Source organism: Macaca thibetana, chromosome 4 (assembly GCF_024542745.1).
Source record: "Macaca thibetana thibetana isolate TM-01 chromosome 4, ASM2454274v1, whole genome shotgun sequence".
NCBI classification, from domain to species: domain Eukaryota; kingdom Metazoa; phylum Chordata; class Mammalia; order Primates; family Cercopithecidae; genus Macaca; species Macaca thibetana.
Window position 1 is genome coordinate 34,195,201 of NC_065581.1, and position 19,180 is coordinate 34,214,380.

A 19,180-nucleotide genomic window follows, 5' to 3' on the forward strand; every position below is an offset into this window, starting at 1 on the left:
CCAGGAAAAGTAGTGGTGTTTGAAGGTTAAGCTTTATAAAAACTCCTTTTTTGGCCAGGCACGGTGGCTCACACCTGTAATCCCAGCACTTTGGAGGCTGAGGCGGTTGAATCATGAGGTCAGTAGTTTGAGACCAGCCGGGCCAACATAGTGAAACCCCTGTCTCTACTAAAAATACAAAAATTAGCTGGGCGTGGTGGCGCACCCCTGTAGTCCCAGCTACTCGGGAGGCTGAGGCAGGAGAATCACTTGAACCCAAGAGGCAGAGGTTGCGATGAGCCGAGATCAGGCCACTGTACTCCAGCCTGGGCAACAGAGTGCAACTGCCTCTCAAAAGAAAAAAAAAAAAAAAGAACTGATGGGCTGGCAGGGTACTGACACTTGGAGGTGCTGGGAGGGTGGTTCCCAGATGGGCCCTGGAAGCGCCAAGTCTCTTCCTCCCCAAAGCTCACTCTATGCATCTTTTAAATCTAGCTATTCATCTATATCTTTTATAATGTCCTTTATAATTAAGTGATAAATGTAAGTGTTTCCCTGAGTTCTGTTAGCAATCCTAGCAAATTATGAAGCCAAGGAGGGGGTTGTGGGAACCCTGATTTATAGCGGGTTTGTCAGAAGCACAGATCACAGCCTTGGTCTTGGAATTAGCATCTAAAGTGGGGGGCAGTCTTTTGGGACTCAGCCCTCCACCTGTGGAATCTGATACCATCTCCAGGTAGCTAGTGTCTGAACTGAATCGAATAGGACACTCAGTGTTTGCTGGATAACTGCTTGGTGTATGGGGGAAAAGTCCCACACATCTGGTCACAAGTGTTTTGTGTTGTGTGAGCAGACAGGGAGGGTCTTCAGGGATTATAGAAATTTAATCATCCTGAGCAACTGGCTTGTTTTACAACCTCCTGCCCTGCAGCCTCTTTTTTCCTAAACCCTGTGTTGAATGCAGTCACCTGGTTGGTTAAAACTGGCTCCTGGCAGACCCCAGCAACTTGTAGATAAACCCGAGTGAAAGTTCCTCATTACCATGCTGAAGTCTCCATCCCGGGAGGAGCTGCGGCTTCATTCTCATAGCGTGTGACCTGTGTGCGGGCGTGATGATTCACTGTGTTTCCACAACTGGCACCCGTCCTCTACATGCAATGAGGCACCCTCTCCCCTCCCCATCGCCCCCTAAAATCCTCCTGTCACTTCTTTCCGGGGGACACTGCTTTGGAGAATCCTCCCAGTGCTATTCTTACTTGTGACGAGTAATTGAACTCCTATTAATTAAAACCTGCCTTGTGGAGAGTCATTTGTTATTTGCCAGGCAAATAAACCCCAGTTTTTTTCAGGTAACAAGAGTATGGTGGAAGAAAACAGTTTATGTCAGGCACCGTGGTGCATGCCTGTAATCCCAGCACTTTGGGAGGCTGAGGCAGGTGGGAGGAACACTTGAGCCCAGGTGTTGGAGACCAGCCTGGGCAACATAGTGAGACACCCCTAACTCCACCCCCTTAAAAAAAAAAAAAAAAAAACAGAGGTAATCCCAGCACTTTGGGAGGCTGAGGCGGGCGGATCATCTGAGGTCAAGAGTTGGAGACCAGCCTGGGCAACATGGTGAAACCCTGTCTCTATTCAAAATGTAAACAAATTAGCCAAGCATGGTGTAGGCGCCTATAATCCTAGCTGCTCAGAAGGCTGAGGCAGGAGAATTGCTTGAACCCAGGAGGTGGAGGTTGCAGTGAGCCAAGATCCTGCCATTGCACTCCAGCCTGGGTGACAGATCGAAACTCAGTGTCAAAAAAAAACAAAAAACAAAAAAACAAAAAAAAGAGGCCGGCCGTGGTGGCTCACACCTGTAATCCTAGCACTTTGGGAGGCTGAAGCAGGTAAATCACCTGAGGTCAGGAGTTCGAAACCAGCCTGGCCAACATGGTGAAACCCCATCTCTATTAAAAATACAAAAATTAGCCGGCTGGGGTGGCACGGGCCTGTAATCCCAGCTACTCGGGAGGCTGAGGCAAGAATTGCTTGAACCTAGGAGGTAGAGGTTGCTGTGAGTTGAGATCCTGCCACTGCATTCCAGCCTGGGTGACAGGGTGGTACTCTGTCTCAAAAAAAAAAAAAAAAAGTTTGTTTACAGTTGTATAAGGAAGTAGTGAGTCTGTGAGGTTTGTTGAGGCTCAGAAATTAATACCCCAAAATATGCTGACATGCTGAACTGAAGAAGAAACTTTGGCCGGGCGCGGTGGCTCAAGGTTTCCCAGCACTTTGGGAGGCCGAGGCGGGTGGATCACAAGGTCAGGAGATCGAGACCACAGTGAAACCCCGTCTCTACTAAAAATACAAAAAATTAGCCGGGCGCGGTGGCGGGCGCCTGTAGTCCCAGCTACTCAGGAGGCCTCGGGAACCCGGGAGGCGGAGCTTGCAGTGAGCCGAGATCGCTTGGGCTCAAAAAAAAAAAAAAAAAAAAAAAAAAGAAACTTCGGCTCTCCCACAAGCCAGGATGAGTTGTTCTCTGAAGTTCCTTTATCTGCTTCAAGTCCAGACATATCACAAATAACAATTGTTTTCTCTTCCCCTCCCTATGAGATCAGGAATGGAATCACACCTGAGCAGGTCCTTTCCCAAGACAGTCTGTCTTTCAGGCTCATTCAAATTCCACAGAGAACTATTCAAAAATTAATCTCTATCTCTGGGCCCATTTATTCTCCCTAGTAATCCCCTAGGGCCCCTCAATAGAATTCCTACTCCCTATCCCATAACCTGTTTTGCCAGGATGGTAAATAAGCTCCTGAACTCTGTTGTGGATTGGTTAATCACTCTGTGGTTCTCTCTGTGTACATATTAATCCATTTATATGCCTCTTCTCCAATGCATCTTTTTTTTTTTTTCTAGACTCTCACTCTGTCAACAAGGCTGGAGTGCAATGGCACAATCTCAGCTCACTGCAACCTCCACCTCCTGGGCTCAAATGATTCTCCTGTCTCAGCCTCCCAAGTAACTGGGATTACAAGCACACGCCACTGCGCCCAGCTAATTTTTGTATTTTCACCATGTTTCCAGGCTGGTTTTGAACTCCTGACCTCAGGTGATCCACCCGACTTGACCTCCCAAAGTGCTGGAATTACAGGTGTGAGCCACCGTGCCCAGCCTGCATCTGTCTTTGAGAGTTGATTTTCCAGCCAACCTTCAGACGGTGAAAGGGAAGTTTTCCTTTGGCCCAGACAGATTCATTATAGCTATTCTACGTAGTTTTCTACTTAAGTATTTCATAATTTCAAAAGAGAAGAAGAGAAGGGAGAAAACTGTTTTACGCTTTCAATGTGAAGGCCTGGCACTTTTAAGGAATAACAGCTTCTGTGGCCAGACTTTCAGTGTCAGTGCAGACTTTCCCTGGAGAAGTCCAGCCAGATGGGCAGACTGGGCAGATGCTTATACTGATTAGCTAGATTTAGCTAATGGGCAGAGCCGTCACAATGCACTGGTTGAAATGGTGCAAAAAAAAGTAATGTATGGCCTTTTTTTTTTTTTTTTTTTTTTGGTACAGGATCTGGCTCTGTTGCCCATGCTGGAATACAGTGGCTTGATCTTGGCTCACTGTAACCTCCATTTCCTGGACTCATGCCATCCTCTCACTTCAGCCTTCTGAGAAGCTGGGACTACAGGAATGCACCACCACACCCAGCTAATTTTTGTATTTTTTGTAGAGATGGGGTTTCACCATGTTAACTAGGCTGGTCTTTTTTTTTTTTTGAGACGGAATCTCGCTCTGTCGCCCAGGCTGGAGTGCAGTGGCCGGATCTCAGCTCACTGCAAGCTCCGCCTCCCGGGTTCACGCCATTCTCCGGCCTCAGCCTCCCGAGTAGCTGGGACTACAGGCGCCCGCCACCTCGCCCGGCTAGTTTTTTGTATTTCTTAATAGAGACGGGGTTTCACCGTGTTAGCCAGGATGGTTTCGATCTCCTGACCTCGTGATCCGCCCGTCTCGGCCTCCCAAAGTGCTGGGATTACAGGCTTGAGCCACCGCGCCCAGCCTACTAGGCTGGTCTTGTAACCGCCCAGTATGTTTACTTTGCCTGCTGCCTAGACAGATTTCTCAAGACAGAGGAATTGCAATAGAGAAAGAGTAATTCACGCAGAACCTGCTGTGTGGGGGACTGGAGTTTTATTATTACTCAAATCAGTCTGCCTGATAATTCGGGGAGCAGAGTTTGTTTTTGTTGTTGTTGTTTTGTTCTGTTTTTTGAGACGGAGTCTCTCTCTGTTGCCCAGGCTGGAGTGCAATGGCAAAATCTTGGCTCACTGCAACCTTCACCTCCCAGGTTCAAGTGATTCTCCTGCCTCAGCCTCAGTAGCTGGGATTACAGGCCTGTGCCACCATGCCCAGCTGATTTTTGTATTTTTAGAGACGGGGTTTCACCATGTTGGCCAGGCTGATCTTGAACTCCTGACCTCAGGTGATCCACCTGCCTCAGCCTCCCAAAGTGCTGAGATTACAGGCACGAGCCACCTCGCCCAGCCTGGGGAGCAGAGTTTTTAAGGACAGCTTGGTGGGTCAGGGGAAGCCAGTGAGCCAGCAGTGCTGATTGGTCAGAGATGAAATCATAGGGAGTCTAAACTGTCTTCTTGTGCTGAGTCAGTTCCTGGGTGGGGGCCATAAGATCAGATGAGCCAGTTAATCAATCTGGGTGGGGCCAGCTGATCCATCAAGTGCAGGGTGTGCAAAATGTCTCAAGCACTGATCTAAGGAGATGTTTAGGGAGGGTCAGAATTTTGTAGCCTTCATCTGCATGACTCCTAAACCATAATTTCTTTCTTTCTGTTTTTTTTTTCTTGAGACAGAGTTTTGCTCTTGTTGTCCAGGCTGGAGTGCAATGGTGCAATCTCAGCTTACTGCAAAATTTCTGCCTCTGGGGTTCAAGCGATTCTCCTGTCTCAGCCTACTGAGTAGCTGGGATTACAGGCACATGCCACCACGCCCAGCTACTTTTTGTATCTTTAGTAGAGATGGGGTTTCATGATATTGGTCAGGCTGGTCTCGAACTCCTCAGGTGATCCGCCCGCCTCTGCCTCCTAAAGTGCTGGGATTACAGGCGTGAGCCACTGCACCCGGCCATAAGTGTTTCTTATATTGAATTTGCAACTTGTATAAAATGAACCAAGACATTGTGAAGTACAGTCACTGTTTTTTTTTTCCTTTTGTGACTAATTTTTCTTAAGGAGCAGTGATCAGGGAAAGGAAGATGCTTCCCTAGAACTCCTCTAGAGGGCATATCTTCCTAGATCTTTGACATTGATTTTCGGAGTGGTAATGGATCTTACACAAGGAGTGGCCATCCCCTAGGAGGCCTGTCCACGCAGATGGAGGGTGTGGTGGTGCTGAGTGATGTCACCCTGGCAGCTTGGACTGGAGACCCTAGAGGGAGGTCTTCATGTCCAAAGGCAGGGATCTGGAAGAAGGGGAATTTATGTGCCCTTTTTTTTTTCTTTTTTTTTTTCTTTTAAGACAGGATCTTACTCTGTCACCCAGGCTGAAGTACAGTGGTGTAATCATTACTCACTGCAGCCTCGACCTCCCAGGCTCAGGTGATCCTCCCACTTCAGCCTCCCGAGTAGCTGGGACTACACCTATGTGCCACCACGCCTGGCTAATTTTTTGTGTTTTTTGTAGAGACAGGGTTTCCCCATGTTGGCCAGGCTGGTCTTGAACTCCTGGGCTCAAGCAATCCATCTGCTTTAGCCTCCCAAAGTGCTGGGACTACAGGCATGAGCTACTGTGCCTGGTCTAGATGGAGTTTTACTCTTGTTGAGTTGGAGTTTTTTTTGAGATGGAGTTTTACTCTTGTTGCCCAGGCTGGAGTCCAGTGACACAATCTCGCCTCACCGCAACCTCTGCCTCCCAGGTTCTAGCAATTCTCCTGTCTCAGCCTCCTGAGTAGCTGGGATTACAGGCATGTACCACCACGTCTGGGTAATTTTGTATTTTTAGTAGAGACGGGGTTTCTCCATGCTGGTCAGGCCAGTCTCGAACTGCCCACCTCAGGTGATCTGCCAGCCTCAGCCTCCCAAAATGCTGGGATTTCAGATTACAGGCATGAGCCACTGCGCCTGAGTTTTTTTTTTTTTTTTTTTTTTTTTTTTTTAGGCGGAGTTTTGCTCTTGTTGCCCAGGCTGGAGTGGAATGGTGTGATCTTGGCTCACTGCAACCTCTGCCTCCTGGGTTCAAGCAATTCTCCTGCATCAGCCTCCCAAGTAGCTGGGATTACAGGCGCCCACCACCACGCCCAGCCAATTTTTGTATTTTTAGTAGATATGGCGTTTCACCATTTTGGCCAGGCTGGTCTTGAACTCCTGACCTCAGGTGATCCACCTGCCTCGGCCTCTCAAAGTGCTGAGATTACAGGTGTGAGCCACCACGCTGGGCCTAGACTCCCATTTTTATTTAACATCTTCCATTTCTCATCAAAGAAATGATAATAAAATATAGAAAAGCACAATTCTTTATTTTAACGCCACCTCTAGCTCACTTAAATGACCAATTATTTCCAAGTCTGGATCTGAAAATTTCTATTATGAGAGACTCTCCAGGACCTTCATTCAGTTCCGCGTGTAGTCGTGACATTGTGTGACATTGGCACATGGTTGGAAATAACACTTGTGTAGCAGTTTGAGATGAAATATAGGCGATGCCTGGCTTCTGAAAGTGCCTGCAGGCCTGATGTTATACAAGCATTCTCAGCCCAACTTGCCTCCCCTCCTATTTCTATCTCTGCCTTTAGCTGGATATTTGAATAGTTCAGGGGAAGAAAGGGGTAAAGATGAGATGGCAAAAGACACCCCAGCCTCTGGGCCCAGGGTTCATGTCTGTAATCCCAGCACTTTGGGAGGCTGAGGTGGGTGGATCGCTGAGGTCAGGAGTTTGAGACTAGCCTGGACAACATGGCAAAACCCCGTCTCTATAAAAAATACAAAATTTAGCTGGGCATGGGGTGCAGGCCTGTAGTCCCAGCTATTTGGGGGGGGCTGAAGCAGGAGAATAGCTTGAACGTGCAAGGTGGAGTCTGCAGTGAGCCGAGATTGCGCCACTGCACTCCAGCCTGGGTGACAAAGTGAGACCCTGGCTAAAAACAAACACACAGAAAAATATGTCATGTGTTTTTGAAAGCAAATGTGCTATAATACTGCTTTGATCTGAATGTCCCCCAAAATTCATATGTTGATATTTAATCTCAGCTTTGGTGGTATTAAGAGGTGAGGTTGTTTGGGAAGTAATTAAGTCATGAGGACTCCACTCTCATGAATGAATTAGTGCCTTATTCATTGAGGGAAAGGGCTGGAGGGAAGGGCTGGAGGGGACTAGCTTTGGCCCTTTTTTGTCCTTCCACCATGTAAGGAACACAGCATCTCCTCCGGAGATCATCTCCTCTGGAGGATGCAGCAACAAGGCTCTATGTGAAGAAGAAACCAGGTCCCTCACCAGACACTATATCTGCTGGCACCTTGATCTTTCACTTCCCAACCCTTCAGCTCTGTAAGAAACACATTTCTGTTGTTTATTAATTACTCTGTCACAGGTATTTTGTTATAGTAGCACAGACAAATAATGTTTTATTTTATGTTTACAACCCATAAGGAGGAAAATTCTGGATTTGGAATCTATCTTGGCAAGATAATATACAGATATGATTATAAGAAAATCAGTGAGGTTATAAACAGTAGCTTACCAACATAGGTTGGTATACAAATACAACTTCACATAACAAATATAGTTGACTTGAAGTAAACAAACACAATTTACTATAGCATTCTGACAAATGTAGTTTCCTATAACAAATAATCAAAGCCGTAAGATTCAGGTTACAGTTTTCAGAGTTAGTAGTAGTCAGTTACTGCCAGATGTAGTGGCTCGAACTTGTAATCCCAGCACTTTGGGAGGCCGAGGCAGGAGGACTGTCTGAGCCCAGGAGTTTGAGACCAGCCTGAGCAACATGGTGAGACCCTGTCTCTATTTTATTTTATTAAAAGTTTTAAAATATTGGCCGGGAGCAGTGCTCACGCTTGTAATCTCAGCACTTTGGGAGGCTGAGGCAGGCAGATCACTTGAGATCAGGAGTTCCAGACCATCCTAGCCAACATGGTGAAACCTCGTCTCTACTAAAAATACAAAAATTAGCCTGGCATGGTGGTGCACACCTGTAATCCCAGCCACTTGGGAGACTGAGTCAGAGAGTCGTTTGAACCTGGGAGGCAGAGGATGCAGTGAGCCCAGATTGCACCACTGCACTCCAGCCTGGGTGATAGAGTGAGACCCTGTCTTTAAATAAATAAATAAATAAAATATTATTTAAAAAAAGAAGTAGCCTATCTCAGAGGCTATGTGACTTTATCACAGTTTTAAAAATGTAATGGTAAGCCAGGCGTGGTGGCTCACGCCTATAATCCCAGCACTTTGGGAGGTTAAGGCGGGCAGATCACGAGGTCAGGAGTTCGAGACCAGCCTGGCCAATACAGTAAAACGCCGTTTCCACCAAAAATACCAGATTTAGGTGGGCATGGTGGCGGATGTCTGTAATCCCAGCTACTCAGGAGGCTGAGGCAGGAGAATCGCTTGAACCCAGGAGGCGGAGGTTGACAGAGCAAGACTCCGTTTCCAAAAAATAAAAAAATTTTAAAAATTGAATGGTAGTTACCTTTACTAGAGACTGAGCATACATAAAAGTAATCTTAAATAACTTTTTTGCCTTTGGCCAAATGTTGGTTCATTGTGATCTGGAGTCTACCATGACTATAACTGTATCTGTACCTATATGAATATCTGTACCTGTATCTATACCTACATGAGACTTCATCAAAGTTCTCATCTTGCAATGTTTCCTGTTAAATATCATCATGACTACTTGTAACCTATTTGAATCAAGGCTGAGTTACAGCCTTTTAAGTCTTCGAATAATTTATTTATTTATTTTTGAGATGGAGTTTTGCCCTCATTGCCCAGGCTGGAGTGCAATGGCACGATCTTGGCTCACCACAACATCCGCCTCATGGGTTCAAGCAATTCTGCCTCAGCCTCCTGAGTAGCTGGAATTACAGGCACACGCCACAATGCCTGGCTAATTTTTTTGTATTTTTAGTAGAGATGGGTGCCACCATGTTGGCCAGCCTGGTCTGGAACTCCTGACCTCAAGTGGTCCTCCTGCCTTGGCCTCCCAAAGTGCTGGGATTAGAGGCATGATCCACCATGCCTGGCTTTTTTTTTTTTTTTTTTTTTAAGAGCACAAATCCATGTTTATTTATTGACTTTTCTTTTTTCTTTTTTTTTTTTTTTTTTGAGACTCAGCCTCGCTCTGTCGCCCAGGCTAGAGTGCAGTGGCACAATCTCGGCTCACTGCAACCTCCGCCTCCTGGGTTCATGCAGTTCTCTGCCTTAGCCTCCCAAGTAGCTGGGATTACAGGTGCCCGCCACCACACCCAGCATTTTTGTATTTTTAGTAGAGACGGGGTTTCACCATTTTGGTCAGGCTGGTCTTGAACTCCTGACCTCGTGATTTACCCGCCTCAGCCTCCCAAAGTGCCGGGACGACAGGAGTGAGCCACTGCACCCAGCCTATTGACTTTTCATTTGTTTAAATCCTTTTTTTTTTTTTTTGAGACGGAGTCTCACTCTGTCGCCCAAGCTGGAGTGCAGTGGCCAGATCTCCGCTCACTGCAAGCTCCGCCTCCCGGGTTTGCGCAATTTTCCTGCCTCAGCCTCCCGAGCAGCTGGGACTACAGGCGCCCGCCACCTCGCCCGGCTTATTTTTTTTTGTATTTTTAGTAGAGACGGGGTTTCACCATGTTAGCCAGGATGGTCTCCATCTCCTGACCTCGTGATCCGCCCGTCTCGGCCTCCCAAAGTGCTGGGATTACAGGCTTGAGCCACCGCGCCCGGCCTAGTTTAAATCCTTGAGGGGTACAGCATTGCTCGGATTCTGTATCCAATAGCCTTAGTGGGAAGATTGCTTCGGAATTTGGCACCAACCATGCCACTGTTTCCGTGGGCCTGAGTTACCTTTCCCCAGATTACTCTGGTTTTGTTTGATTTGCTGCCAGGAGTCACTGTGTTGTTCTTTGCTTTGTATACATAAGTGCATCTCTTGCCCCATTAGAATTCTGTTTCATCTCGGGCATAAACACCTTCAATTTTAAGAAGAGCTATGTGCTCCCTCTGGTTCTGGAGACCCCACTTATAGCCGCCAAAAATGGCCTTGGACCACAACCTTCCAGACATAGTTCCTTTTAGAAGTCCTTTTCCCAGCAGGCCTCCACAGGAGTCAAGATGGTAGGAAGAGCTTTTTTTTTTATTATTATTTTTTATTTTTTAGTTTTTGAGACACAGTTTCACTCTTGTTGCCCAGGCTGGAGTGCAATGGTGCAATCTCGGCTTACTGCAACCTTCGCCTTACAGGTTCAAGCAATTCTCCTGCCTCAGCCTCCTGAGTAGCTGGGATTACAGGCGGCTGCCACCATGCCTGGGTAATTTTTTGTGGGTTTGTTGTTGTTGTTGTTGTTGTTGTTGTTTTGAGACAGAGTCTCGCTCTGTCGCCCAGGCTGGAGTACACTGGTGCTCTCTGGGCTCACTGCAAGCTCCGCCTCCCGGGTTCACGCCATTCTCCTGCCTCAGCCTCCCGAGTAGCTGGGACTACAGGTGCCCATCACCACGCCCAGCTAATTTTTTGTATTTTTGGTAGAGACGGGGTTCACCATGTTGGCCAGGCTGGTCTCAAACTCCTGACCTCAGGTGATCTGCCCGCCTCAGCCTCCCAAAGTGCTGGGATTACAGGTGTGAGCCACAGTGCCAGGCCAAGCCTGTGGTTCTTCTATTCTCAACAAATGGCATGGTTTGACGGGGAAGGGCATACTCCTTTCTTCCGGGCTTTCCCTGAAATGTGGATACATTACTTCCATTTGTGCTCTATTGGCCAGAGCACCATCCATTGCCATACCTAGTCCCAAGACAGGCTGGGAATTGAGGTCTTCTTTGGTGGCCCTGTGTCTTGCAAAAAACTGGAGGGTTCATTAAGAAGAAAAGATTGGAGAAACAATACTGGGAGGGAAACTAACAGCCTCTATCAAAGGCTCAGTGTCACTATCAATATTATGCTCAGCTGTGAGAGGCTGGACCAAGGTTGAGTGCCTGAGCCACAGCACCCTGTGTGGGCAGGACACCCCTGGGCAGGCCTGTAGCACTTGAGGTGGCCCAGCAGGAAACCCTGCCCTGTGGGGCTCTCTATAGCAGATGGTGGCAAACTGCATGATGCACAAGAAAAGGAGTGTTTACTCCTTTTCCCCACGTTGCCCAGGCTGGTCTTGAACTCCTGGGCTCACTCCAGCACAGACTTTGTCCCTGTAAAGCTTCACCCTTCCCCATCCTGGAAGTAGGGAATCCCACCAACTGACAGATTTGAAGGAGACTCCTGCTCCTATCCCCAGGGTAAAGCCTTCGTGGTCTGCCCCCTCCTACCCATCCCGCCAGCCTCGGCTCCCCAGACTGTTCCGTGCTGCAGCCCTTCTCAGTTCTGCACACTTGATGAGCCTGGCTCTGGCCCGTTGTGCCCTGCTGCTGCTGCTCAGGGATACATACAATTGTACAGACCGTGCTAAGAACTTCACATGCATGATCTCTTTTATTTTTTGTCGCTGCCTCTCTGCTCATCTGTACTCCTCACTGGGCTGGAACTTTGAGAAATGGAGGCCCACATCTGTTGTGTTCACTGCTGTATTCCCAGTAAGCAGCACGGTGTGGCACCTTCACAGGTCCTCTGGCTCCAGATCGTTGGCACACAATAAGTGTTTCTTTTTTTTAATTATTATTATTATTGAGAAGGAGTGTCACTGTGTTAGCCCAGGCTGGACTTCAGTGGTGCGATCTCAGTTCACTGCAACCTCTGCCTCCCGGGTTCAAGCAATTCTCCTGCCTCAGCCTCCTGAGTAGCTGGGATTACAGGCACACCACCACAGCCAGCTAATTTTTATATTTTTAGTAGAAACGGGGTTTCACCATGTTGTTCAGGCTGGTCTTGAACTCTTGACCTCAGGTGATCCATCTGCCTCAGCCTCCCAAAGTGCTGGGATTACAAGCGTGAGTCACCACGCCCAGCCTGAGCTTAACTTTTATGTATGTAAATATTCATGTAACCAAATAGTACAATTTTTAAAGTTATGCTTTCTAATTGATGTTGCTGAAGATGGAAATGCAATTGATCTTGTAAATTGATTTTTTTCCTCTTACTGATCTTTTATCCATCAACCTTGCTAAACTCATTTATCAATTTTATCTGAATTTTACTTTAGGGTTGCTGTACGTGCAATAATTTCATCTGCGAATATTAACATTATTGTTTTTTGTAATCCTTATATATTTGTTGCTTATTGCACTGGCTACAACTTCCATTGTTGTATTGGTGAGGATTATTGAGAGCAGGCATCCTTGCCTTGTTCCCCATCTTGAAAGGAATGCTTTCAACATTTCACCATTATGGTGAGATGTTTTGAGAAATTTTTGAAGATGTCCTTTATCAGCTTCTGGAGTTTTTTTTTTTTTTTTTTTTTTTTTTTTTAAATCAATGGGTGTTGAATATTTTGAGTGGCTTTGCTGCATCAATTGGGATGAATAAATTTTCCCCCTTTCATCTGCTAATGGGTCTATATTTCTCCTAGTTTAACTTTTTCTTTTAATTTGATAAATATCTTTAGCTATATGTTTCTTCTCAGGTCTCCCTTCTCAGTTACTCCCTTTACCTTCCATTGTCGGTTTTCTCTAGTTTCTTCCTTTACTTTTCTTTTTACTGTGTTCTCTTCCAGCTCTTGCTTTTTGGAGTTTTCCCAGGATATCAAAGGTTGGGGGGATGGCAACATGGTTTTCAGACAGTGTGTCTCCCCACAATCTGCTTCTCTCCACAAGTTTGTTTGAAGCCAAGTTAAACTAATGGGTAGAAGACGGCAGCGTGGGTGCCAGACCTGCCAATTTCCAACTGCACACCAAACCCCGGAACATATGCTTTAGGCCCCTGCCTTTCGGCTTCATAAATAAAACCCTGTCTTGACTACCTCCAGGATTGGATGGAAACTCGGATGAGTAAATATGGTAGAACGACTTTGCAAACTAGCACCTTATTCACACGTAAGGGGTTTCTCTTGTCACCGAGCCTGTTAGAGGCAACGTGAGTTAACAGAAATAGCTCGAATTTTGAAGCTAATGGAATCTAGATCCATTCCCAACCAGCGGTGTGACCTTATACTTACTATTTAACCTTTCTGAACATGTCTCCATCCATCTATACAAAGAACGTGGCACAATGTAGGAACTCAGTGAATTTTTGAGATTATAAGAGGAGATAATACAGGTCCATAACCTGAAAAACATAAAATACTCCATAAATGGAAGCAGTAAATCTTCCCTGGGCTCGAGACTCCAAAGGCCCTGAGCCCAGCACCAGTAACAGCACCCAGGTAAGTAGGTTGACTGAGAGAAGAGGGCTATAAAAAAAAAATTATGGCCGGGCGCGGTGGCTCAAGCCTGTAATCCCAGCACTTTGGGAGGCCGAGGCGGGTGGATCACGAGGTCAGGAGATCGAGACCATCCTGGCTAACATGGTGAAACCCCGTCTCTACTAAAAATACAAAAAAAACTAGCCGGGCGTGGTGGCGGGCGCCTGTAGTCCCAGCTACTCGGAGGCTGAGGTGGGAGAATGGCGTGAACCCGGGAGGTAGAGCTTGCAGTGAGCCGAGATCGCGCCACTGCACTCCAGCCTGGGCGACAGAGCGAGACTCCGTCTCAAAAAAAAAAAAAATTATTTCCTGAGTTTTGAATCCCCACTGTCAGGCTTCAATGGAGCGCAAAAGTTCCTAAATTTGGTGAGAAATGGTAACATTACCAGGGAATGAACAGACCAGGCCACTAACGTCCACGTGAGGGCTCCAGGAGCCACTTCCGAGCCTAGTCAACCACGACCAGGAGAGGAAGCGCTGGAGCCACAATCACGTCGACGGAAAACGAGTGCGCTCCCTACTGCAGTCACCAGGAGGCGCTAGTCCAGCCTGTCTACCGGCAATGGTCCTTGTTTGCGCATGCGTGATTTCTTTCCTCCAGCATCCCCGCCCCTCCTCCTCCGGCCGCCACCAGTTACGTTCGGCCAGTTGCGTTCGTGCGGCGACGTCCACGCATTTTTTGACGTAGCGAGCGACGGCGGGGAGCGGAGCGGAAGTCCAGCACGGTTGCCGCTAGAGGAGGGAGGGGTGAGAAGCGTAAGTGGGACCGGAAGTGGAATTAATCCGCTTACCTCTCCGACGCCGGCGAAACAGAAAAGAGAAGGCGCCTGTCGGGCGGGGTGTGGCTTCGGGTGGCGGAGGACGCTGCGATTGGCCCTCGGCTGTGGCGACAGCGACGATTGGTCCCTGCGTGCAGAGCGCGGTGAGAGCGGGTGGCGGCCGTTGGAATTCAAAAGTGGCGGGTGTGGCGCGGGGCTGGTAGCGGCCGGAGCCGCGCGAGTTCTCTACCCTGCTTCGCGAGCGGGCGAGAGAACGCGAGTCCCAGGATCCCCGGAACCCAGTTCTCTTCCACTGCATTCCCCCGGCGCGTGTGGGACCGAGGTGGACATGGATCCGCAGGTGAGTAGGGGGCGGCGCAGGTGTCCTGTCCTGGGGATGGGGACGACGGCTGGCCGCCCCGATGCTGTCGCGCCGCCGGCTCCCGGCCGGCCTTTGTCATGTCTACCGGGAGAGCGAAGGTCCGTGCGGCCCCGCACAAGTGGAAAGGGGCGGAGGCCGGAGTGGAGACGGCAGAGTGCAGCCGGGGAGGTCGGAAGGGACGTCTGTCTGTCTTCCCCCAGCTTCAAGTCTCGGGGGCCCCTCCCTTTCATGTCTCCGAGATTTTCCCTTTCGAATTCTCAGGCTCCTCTGACACATTTCCACTTCTTTATTCCTACTCAGGGTGTGATTGCAGTGTGTAAGAAGGGAGAGTTCTGATATGACTTCTTCCTTTGGGGACATGGTGTCTGAGGTCACATCCTTGCTGAGGTCCTTTTGTGTTATCGCCTCTCCTCATCACTGCTGCTTCAGAGTGTAGGAAAGGGAGAAGGAGAGTAGGGTAATCTGGGCCGAAAGACTCATTCTCTCTCCTTTCCCAAATTTTGCAGATTGCTGCCCAATGAAACTGATTGATTTAGTTCTTTCTCTTAAATGGTGCCCTGCTGCACCCCACAACCATATGCAGCTTCCTCTCTCCAGTGAAGAGAGATGAATGTGTATGACAGCTGGAGTGTACTGATTTCTGGTGCCAGGAAAGGTCTCCTGCCTGAATCTTTTGTTTACTGGTATTTCACATTCAGGTTTCCCTAAAGTTAGGATTCCCTTAAGAGAGATTCTTTCTGGGCCGGGCGCGGTGGCTCAAGCCTGTAATCCCAGCACTTTGGGAGGCCGAGACGGGCGGATCACGAGGCCAGGAGATCGAGACCATCCTGGCTAACACAGTGAAACCCCGTCTCTACTAAAAAAATACAAAAAACTAGCCGGGCGAGGTGGCGGCCGCCTGTAGTCCCAGCTACTCCGGAGGCTGAGGCAGGAGAATGACGTAAACCCGGGAGGCGGAGCTTGCAGTGAGCTGAGATCCGGCCACTGTACTCCAGCCCGGGCGACAGAGTGAGACTCCGTCTCAAAAAAAAAAATAAAAAAAAATAAAGAGAGATTCTTTCTGTCGTGATAACCAGAGAGCAGAGTAGTATGATGTGACAGTGAGAAGTAGTAAAAGCCTTCTCAGATCTACTCATCAAGTATTTACTGAGCACCTACTACATGCCAGGCGCGGTTGTAGGTACTTAGGATGCAGCAGTGAACAAGGGACAAATCGCTGCCATCATGGAGCTGCCATTCTATGGGGATACAGACAACAAATGTAATAAATGAATTATATAACTGCTGGAAGGCCATAAATGCTGTGGAGAAAAGGAGAAATTCAAGGTTAAGGGAGCAGGAGAAGCCAACTGGCGGGATAGAATATAAATAGGGTGGTCTCAGTAACCCCCATGGAAAAGATGAGTTGAAGGAAGTGAGGGAGATAGACAAGCAGATAGTGAGGGAAGAACATTTCAGGTAGAGGGAATCTGCTAGAGCAGAGTCCCTAAAGAGTTGTAAGGAGGGAAGTGTGGCAGGATTGAAGTGAGCAAGGGGAAAAGTTGTGGGAAAAGAAGTCAGGTAATGGGTAGTGGGGTTGCTGATCACAGTTAGTCCTTGTGGGGGTCATTGTGAGGACTTTTACTCTGAGTGAGATGGGGAATCACTGGACGATTTTTTTTTTTTTTTTTTTTTTGAGACAGAGTCTCGCTCTGTCGCCCAGGCTGGAGTGCTGTGGCCGGATCTCAGCTCACTGCAAGCTCCGCCTCCCGGGTTCCCGCCGTTCTCCTGCCTCAGCCTCCCGAGTAGCTGGGACTACAGGCGCCCGCCACCTCGCCCGGCTAGTTTTTTTTTGTATTTTTTAGTAGAGACGGGGTTTCACCGTGTTAGCCAGGATGGTCTCGATCTCCTGACCTCCTGATCCGCCCGTCTCGGCCTCCCAAAGTGCTGGGATTACAGGCTTGAGCCACCGCGCCCGGCCCACTGGACGATTTTAAGCAAAGAAATAATATATGTCAGGTCCAACAGATTTTCACAACCATAGCACCATTGCCTTTTGTTTTGATTTTTTGTTTGCTTCTTGTTTTTTTTGTTTTGTTTTGAGACAGTTTCTTTCTCTGTTCCCAGGCTGGAGTGCAGTGGCGTGATCATGGCTCACTAGAGCCTTAACTTCCTGGGTTCAAGTGATCCTCCCACCTCAGCCTCCTGAGTAGCTGGGACTACAGGCACCTGCCACTATGCCTGGCTAGTTTTTTGTATTTTTTATAGAGACAGGTTTTGCCATGTTGCCCAGGCTGGTCTGGAACTCCTGGGCTCAAGCAATTCACCTACCTTGGCCTCCCAAAGTGCTGGGATTACAGGCATGAGCCACCGTGCCCTGCAACTTCTTTTTTTTTTTTTTTTTTTTGAGATGTAGTCATGCTCTGTCGCCAGCCTGGAGTGCAGTGGTGCGATCTTGGCTCACTGCAACCTCCGCTTCCCGGGTTCAGGCGATTCTCCTGCCTCAGCCTCCCGAGTAGCTGGGACTACAGGCGCATGCCACCACACCTGGCTAATTTTTTGTATTTTTAGTAGAGACGGGTTCACCGTGTCAGCCAGGATGGTCTCAATCTCCTGACCTCATGATCCTCCCGCCTCGGCCTCCCAAAGTACTCGGATTACAGGCATGAGCACCACACCTAGCCAACATTTTTTGTCATGATGAGGTGGGGGGTTGCTACTGGCATCTAGTGGGTAGAGGCAGGGATGCTGCTAGGCATCTGACAGTGTGCAGGACTGCATTGGACATTGTCAAATGTCACCTGGGGGATAAAATAGCCCTCAGTTGAGAACCACTGGTTTATGATAATCTAGGTGCCAGATGATGGTGTCTTAGGTCAGGGTGGTAGCAGTGGAAGAAATAGTAAAAAGTGGTCGGGTTCTGGATATATTTTGAAGGTACAATCAGCCATGCTTTGCTGACAGATTAGATGTGGTATGTAGGAGAAAGAGAAGACTCTGGGTTTTTGGCTTGAGCAACTGGAAGATGGAGTTATATCAACTGAGATGGAGAAAGCTGCAAGAGGAGCAAGTTCAAAGCAGGGTTGGACATCAACAGGTCAGTTATTAGACTTCCAAATGGAGACTTTTTTTTTTTGAGACGGAGTCTCTCACTCTTGCCCAGGCTGGAGTGCAGTGGTGCGATCTCGGCTCACCGCAACTTCTACCTCCCAGCTTCAAGTGATCCTCCCGCCTCAGTCTCCCGAGTAGCTGGGATTACAGGCATGTGCCACCATGGTAATTTTTGTATTTTTAGTAGAGGCAGAGTTTTGCCATGTTGGCCAGGCTGGTCTCGAACTCCGACCTCAAGTGATCCACCCACCTCAGCCTCCCAAAGTGCTGGGATTACAGGCATGAGGCACCACTCCCAGCCTTAAATAGAGATGTTGAGGATGCAGTTCAGTATAGGTGCAGGATCGAGGTCTGAGCTGGACATATAAATTTGGAAACTGTCAGCATATCAATGATCTTTAAAGCCATGGGAGTGGATAGTGAGTATAGATAGAGACTGCTGTTAAAGTCTGGAGTGATGGGGAGGGCCTGCCAGTGACGTAAGAAAGGGTGGTCTCCTGGAAGCTAAATGAAGAATGCCTATTAAGGAAAAGGAGAGTGATCAGTTGTATCAAATGCTGTTTAATGGGTCAAGAAAATGAAGATAAAGAATTGACTTAGCAACATGAAGTTACTCGTGATCTTGAGAATAGGAATTTCGATGGAATGGTGGGAATGAAAGCCTGATTGCAATGGGCTTAGGAGAGAAATTGGCCACAGTGAATACAATATAGGTAATACTTTTGCTGCTAAGAGTTTTGCTGCTAAGGGCGGCAAGGAAAAAGGATAGTATCTGTTAGGGAAAACAGTTCAGATTCTTTTAGGTTCGAAGAAATAATAGAGTTTGTTGTATGTCAGTTGGAGCGATGCCATATAGCGCAAAGCTGATGGTGCAGAGGTGAGAAGGGATGATTGCTGGAGGAATGTTCCTGCAATTGGGAGGATTTGGTGAGTCCAGGATTTGGTAAGGAGGGGTGGGATGTGATGCATATGTGAAAGGGTTGCCTTAGGAGCAGGGCCATCCATCTCTGATCTTGTGGTGAGGTGGATGTAGGCAGGGTTGCATGAATATCCATTCTTATAGAAGGTTAAGTGCTTATGCTTCTCATTGTGGAAAGTTGGAGGGTATCATGTCTAGCTTTATATTAATAGATGGGAAAAATATATATACTGTGGTCTTTGGAGTTGTCCTGAATAAACAAACCTTTAAACACATTTTCTGAACCGACAGATTCCAAGGAGGTAGGTCTGTGGCAGATCCACTATGGTAGTGTAGAGAGGAGGAAGGGCACAGGGTATTTTTGAAAATCAGTGTTTGACTTTGGAATACTTAAAGAAAAATTTGGTTTCCATACTATAATTGATTACGCTAAATTAAAATAAGCATTCTTTGTGCACATTTCTGTAGGTGGCAGGAAAAATACTACCTCTTTTTTTCCCATTTTATTTGTATAGAAGCCAATGG

At 47.8% G+C, this 19,180-nt stretch overlaps 2 protein-coding genes and 1 pseudogene across 4 annotated transcripts in view; 1 reads left to right on the top strand and 2 right to left on the bottom strand.

The window, feature by feature from the left end:
- DAXX (death domain associated protein) overlaps window positions 1-19,180 on the bottom strand; it is a 104,478-nt gene that overhangs the window by 68,386 nt on the left and 16,912 nt on the right. The gene's annotated exons all lie outside the window — the stretch shown is intronic.
- The window catches only part of KIFC1 (kinesin family member C1), a 52,727-nt gene that overhangs the window by 18,985 nt on the left and 14,562 nt on the right, over window positions 1-19,180 (top strand). The window contains exon 1 of one of the 3 annotated variants that reach the window (XM_050787592.1): window positions 13,825-14,625. The exons of 1 other annotated variant lie outside the window; for it this stretch is intronic. In XM_050787592.1, coding sequence (XP_050643549.1) covers window positions 14,086-14,625 — 540 coding nt within the window. In that variant the 5' untranslated portion in view covers window positions 13,825-14,085. Of the gene's footprint in view, window positions 1-13,824; window positions 14,626-19,180 lie in introns of those variants that run through there. One more of the 3 variants, XM_050787593.1, reaches the window with a different exon arrangement.
- LOC126952824 (60S ribosomal protein L35a-like) lies at window positions 9,649-10,729 on the bottom strand (annotated as a pseudogene).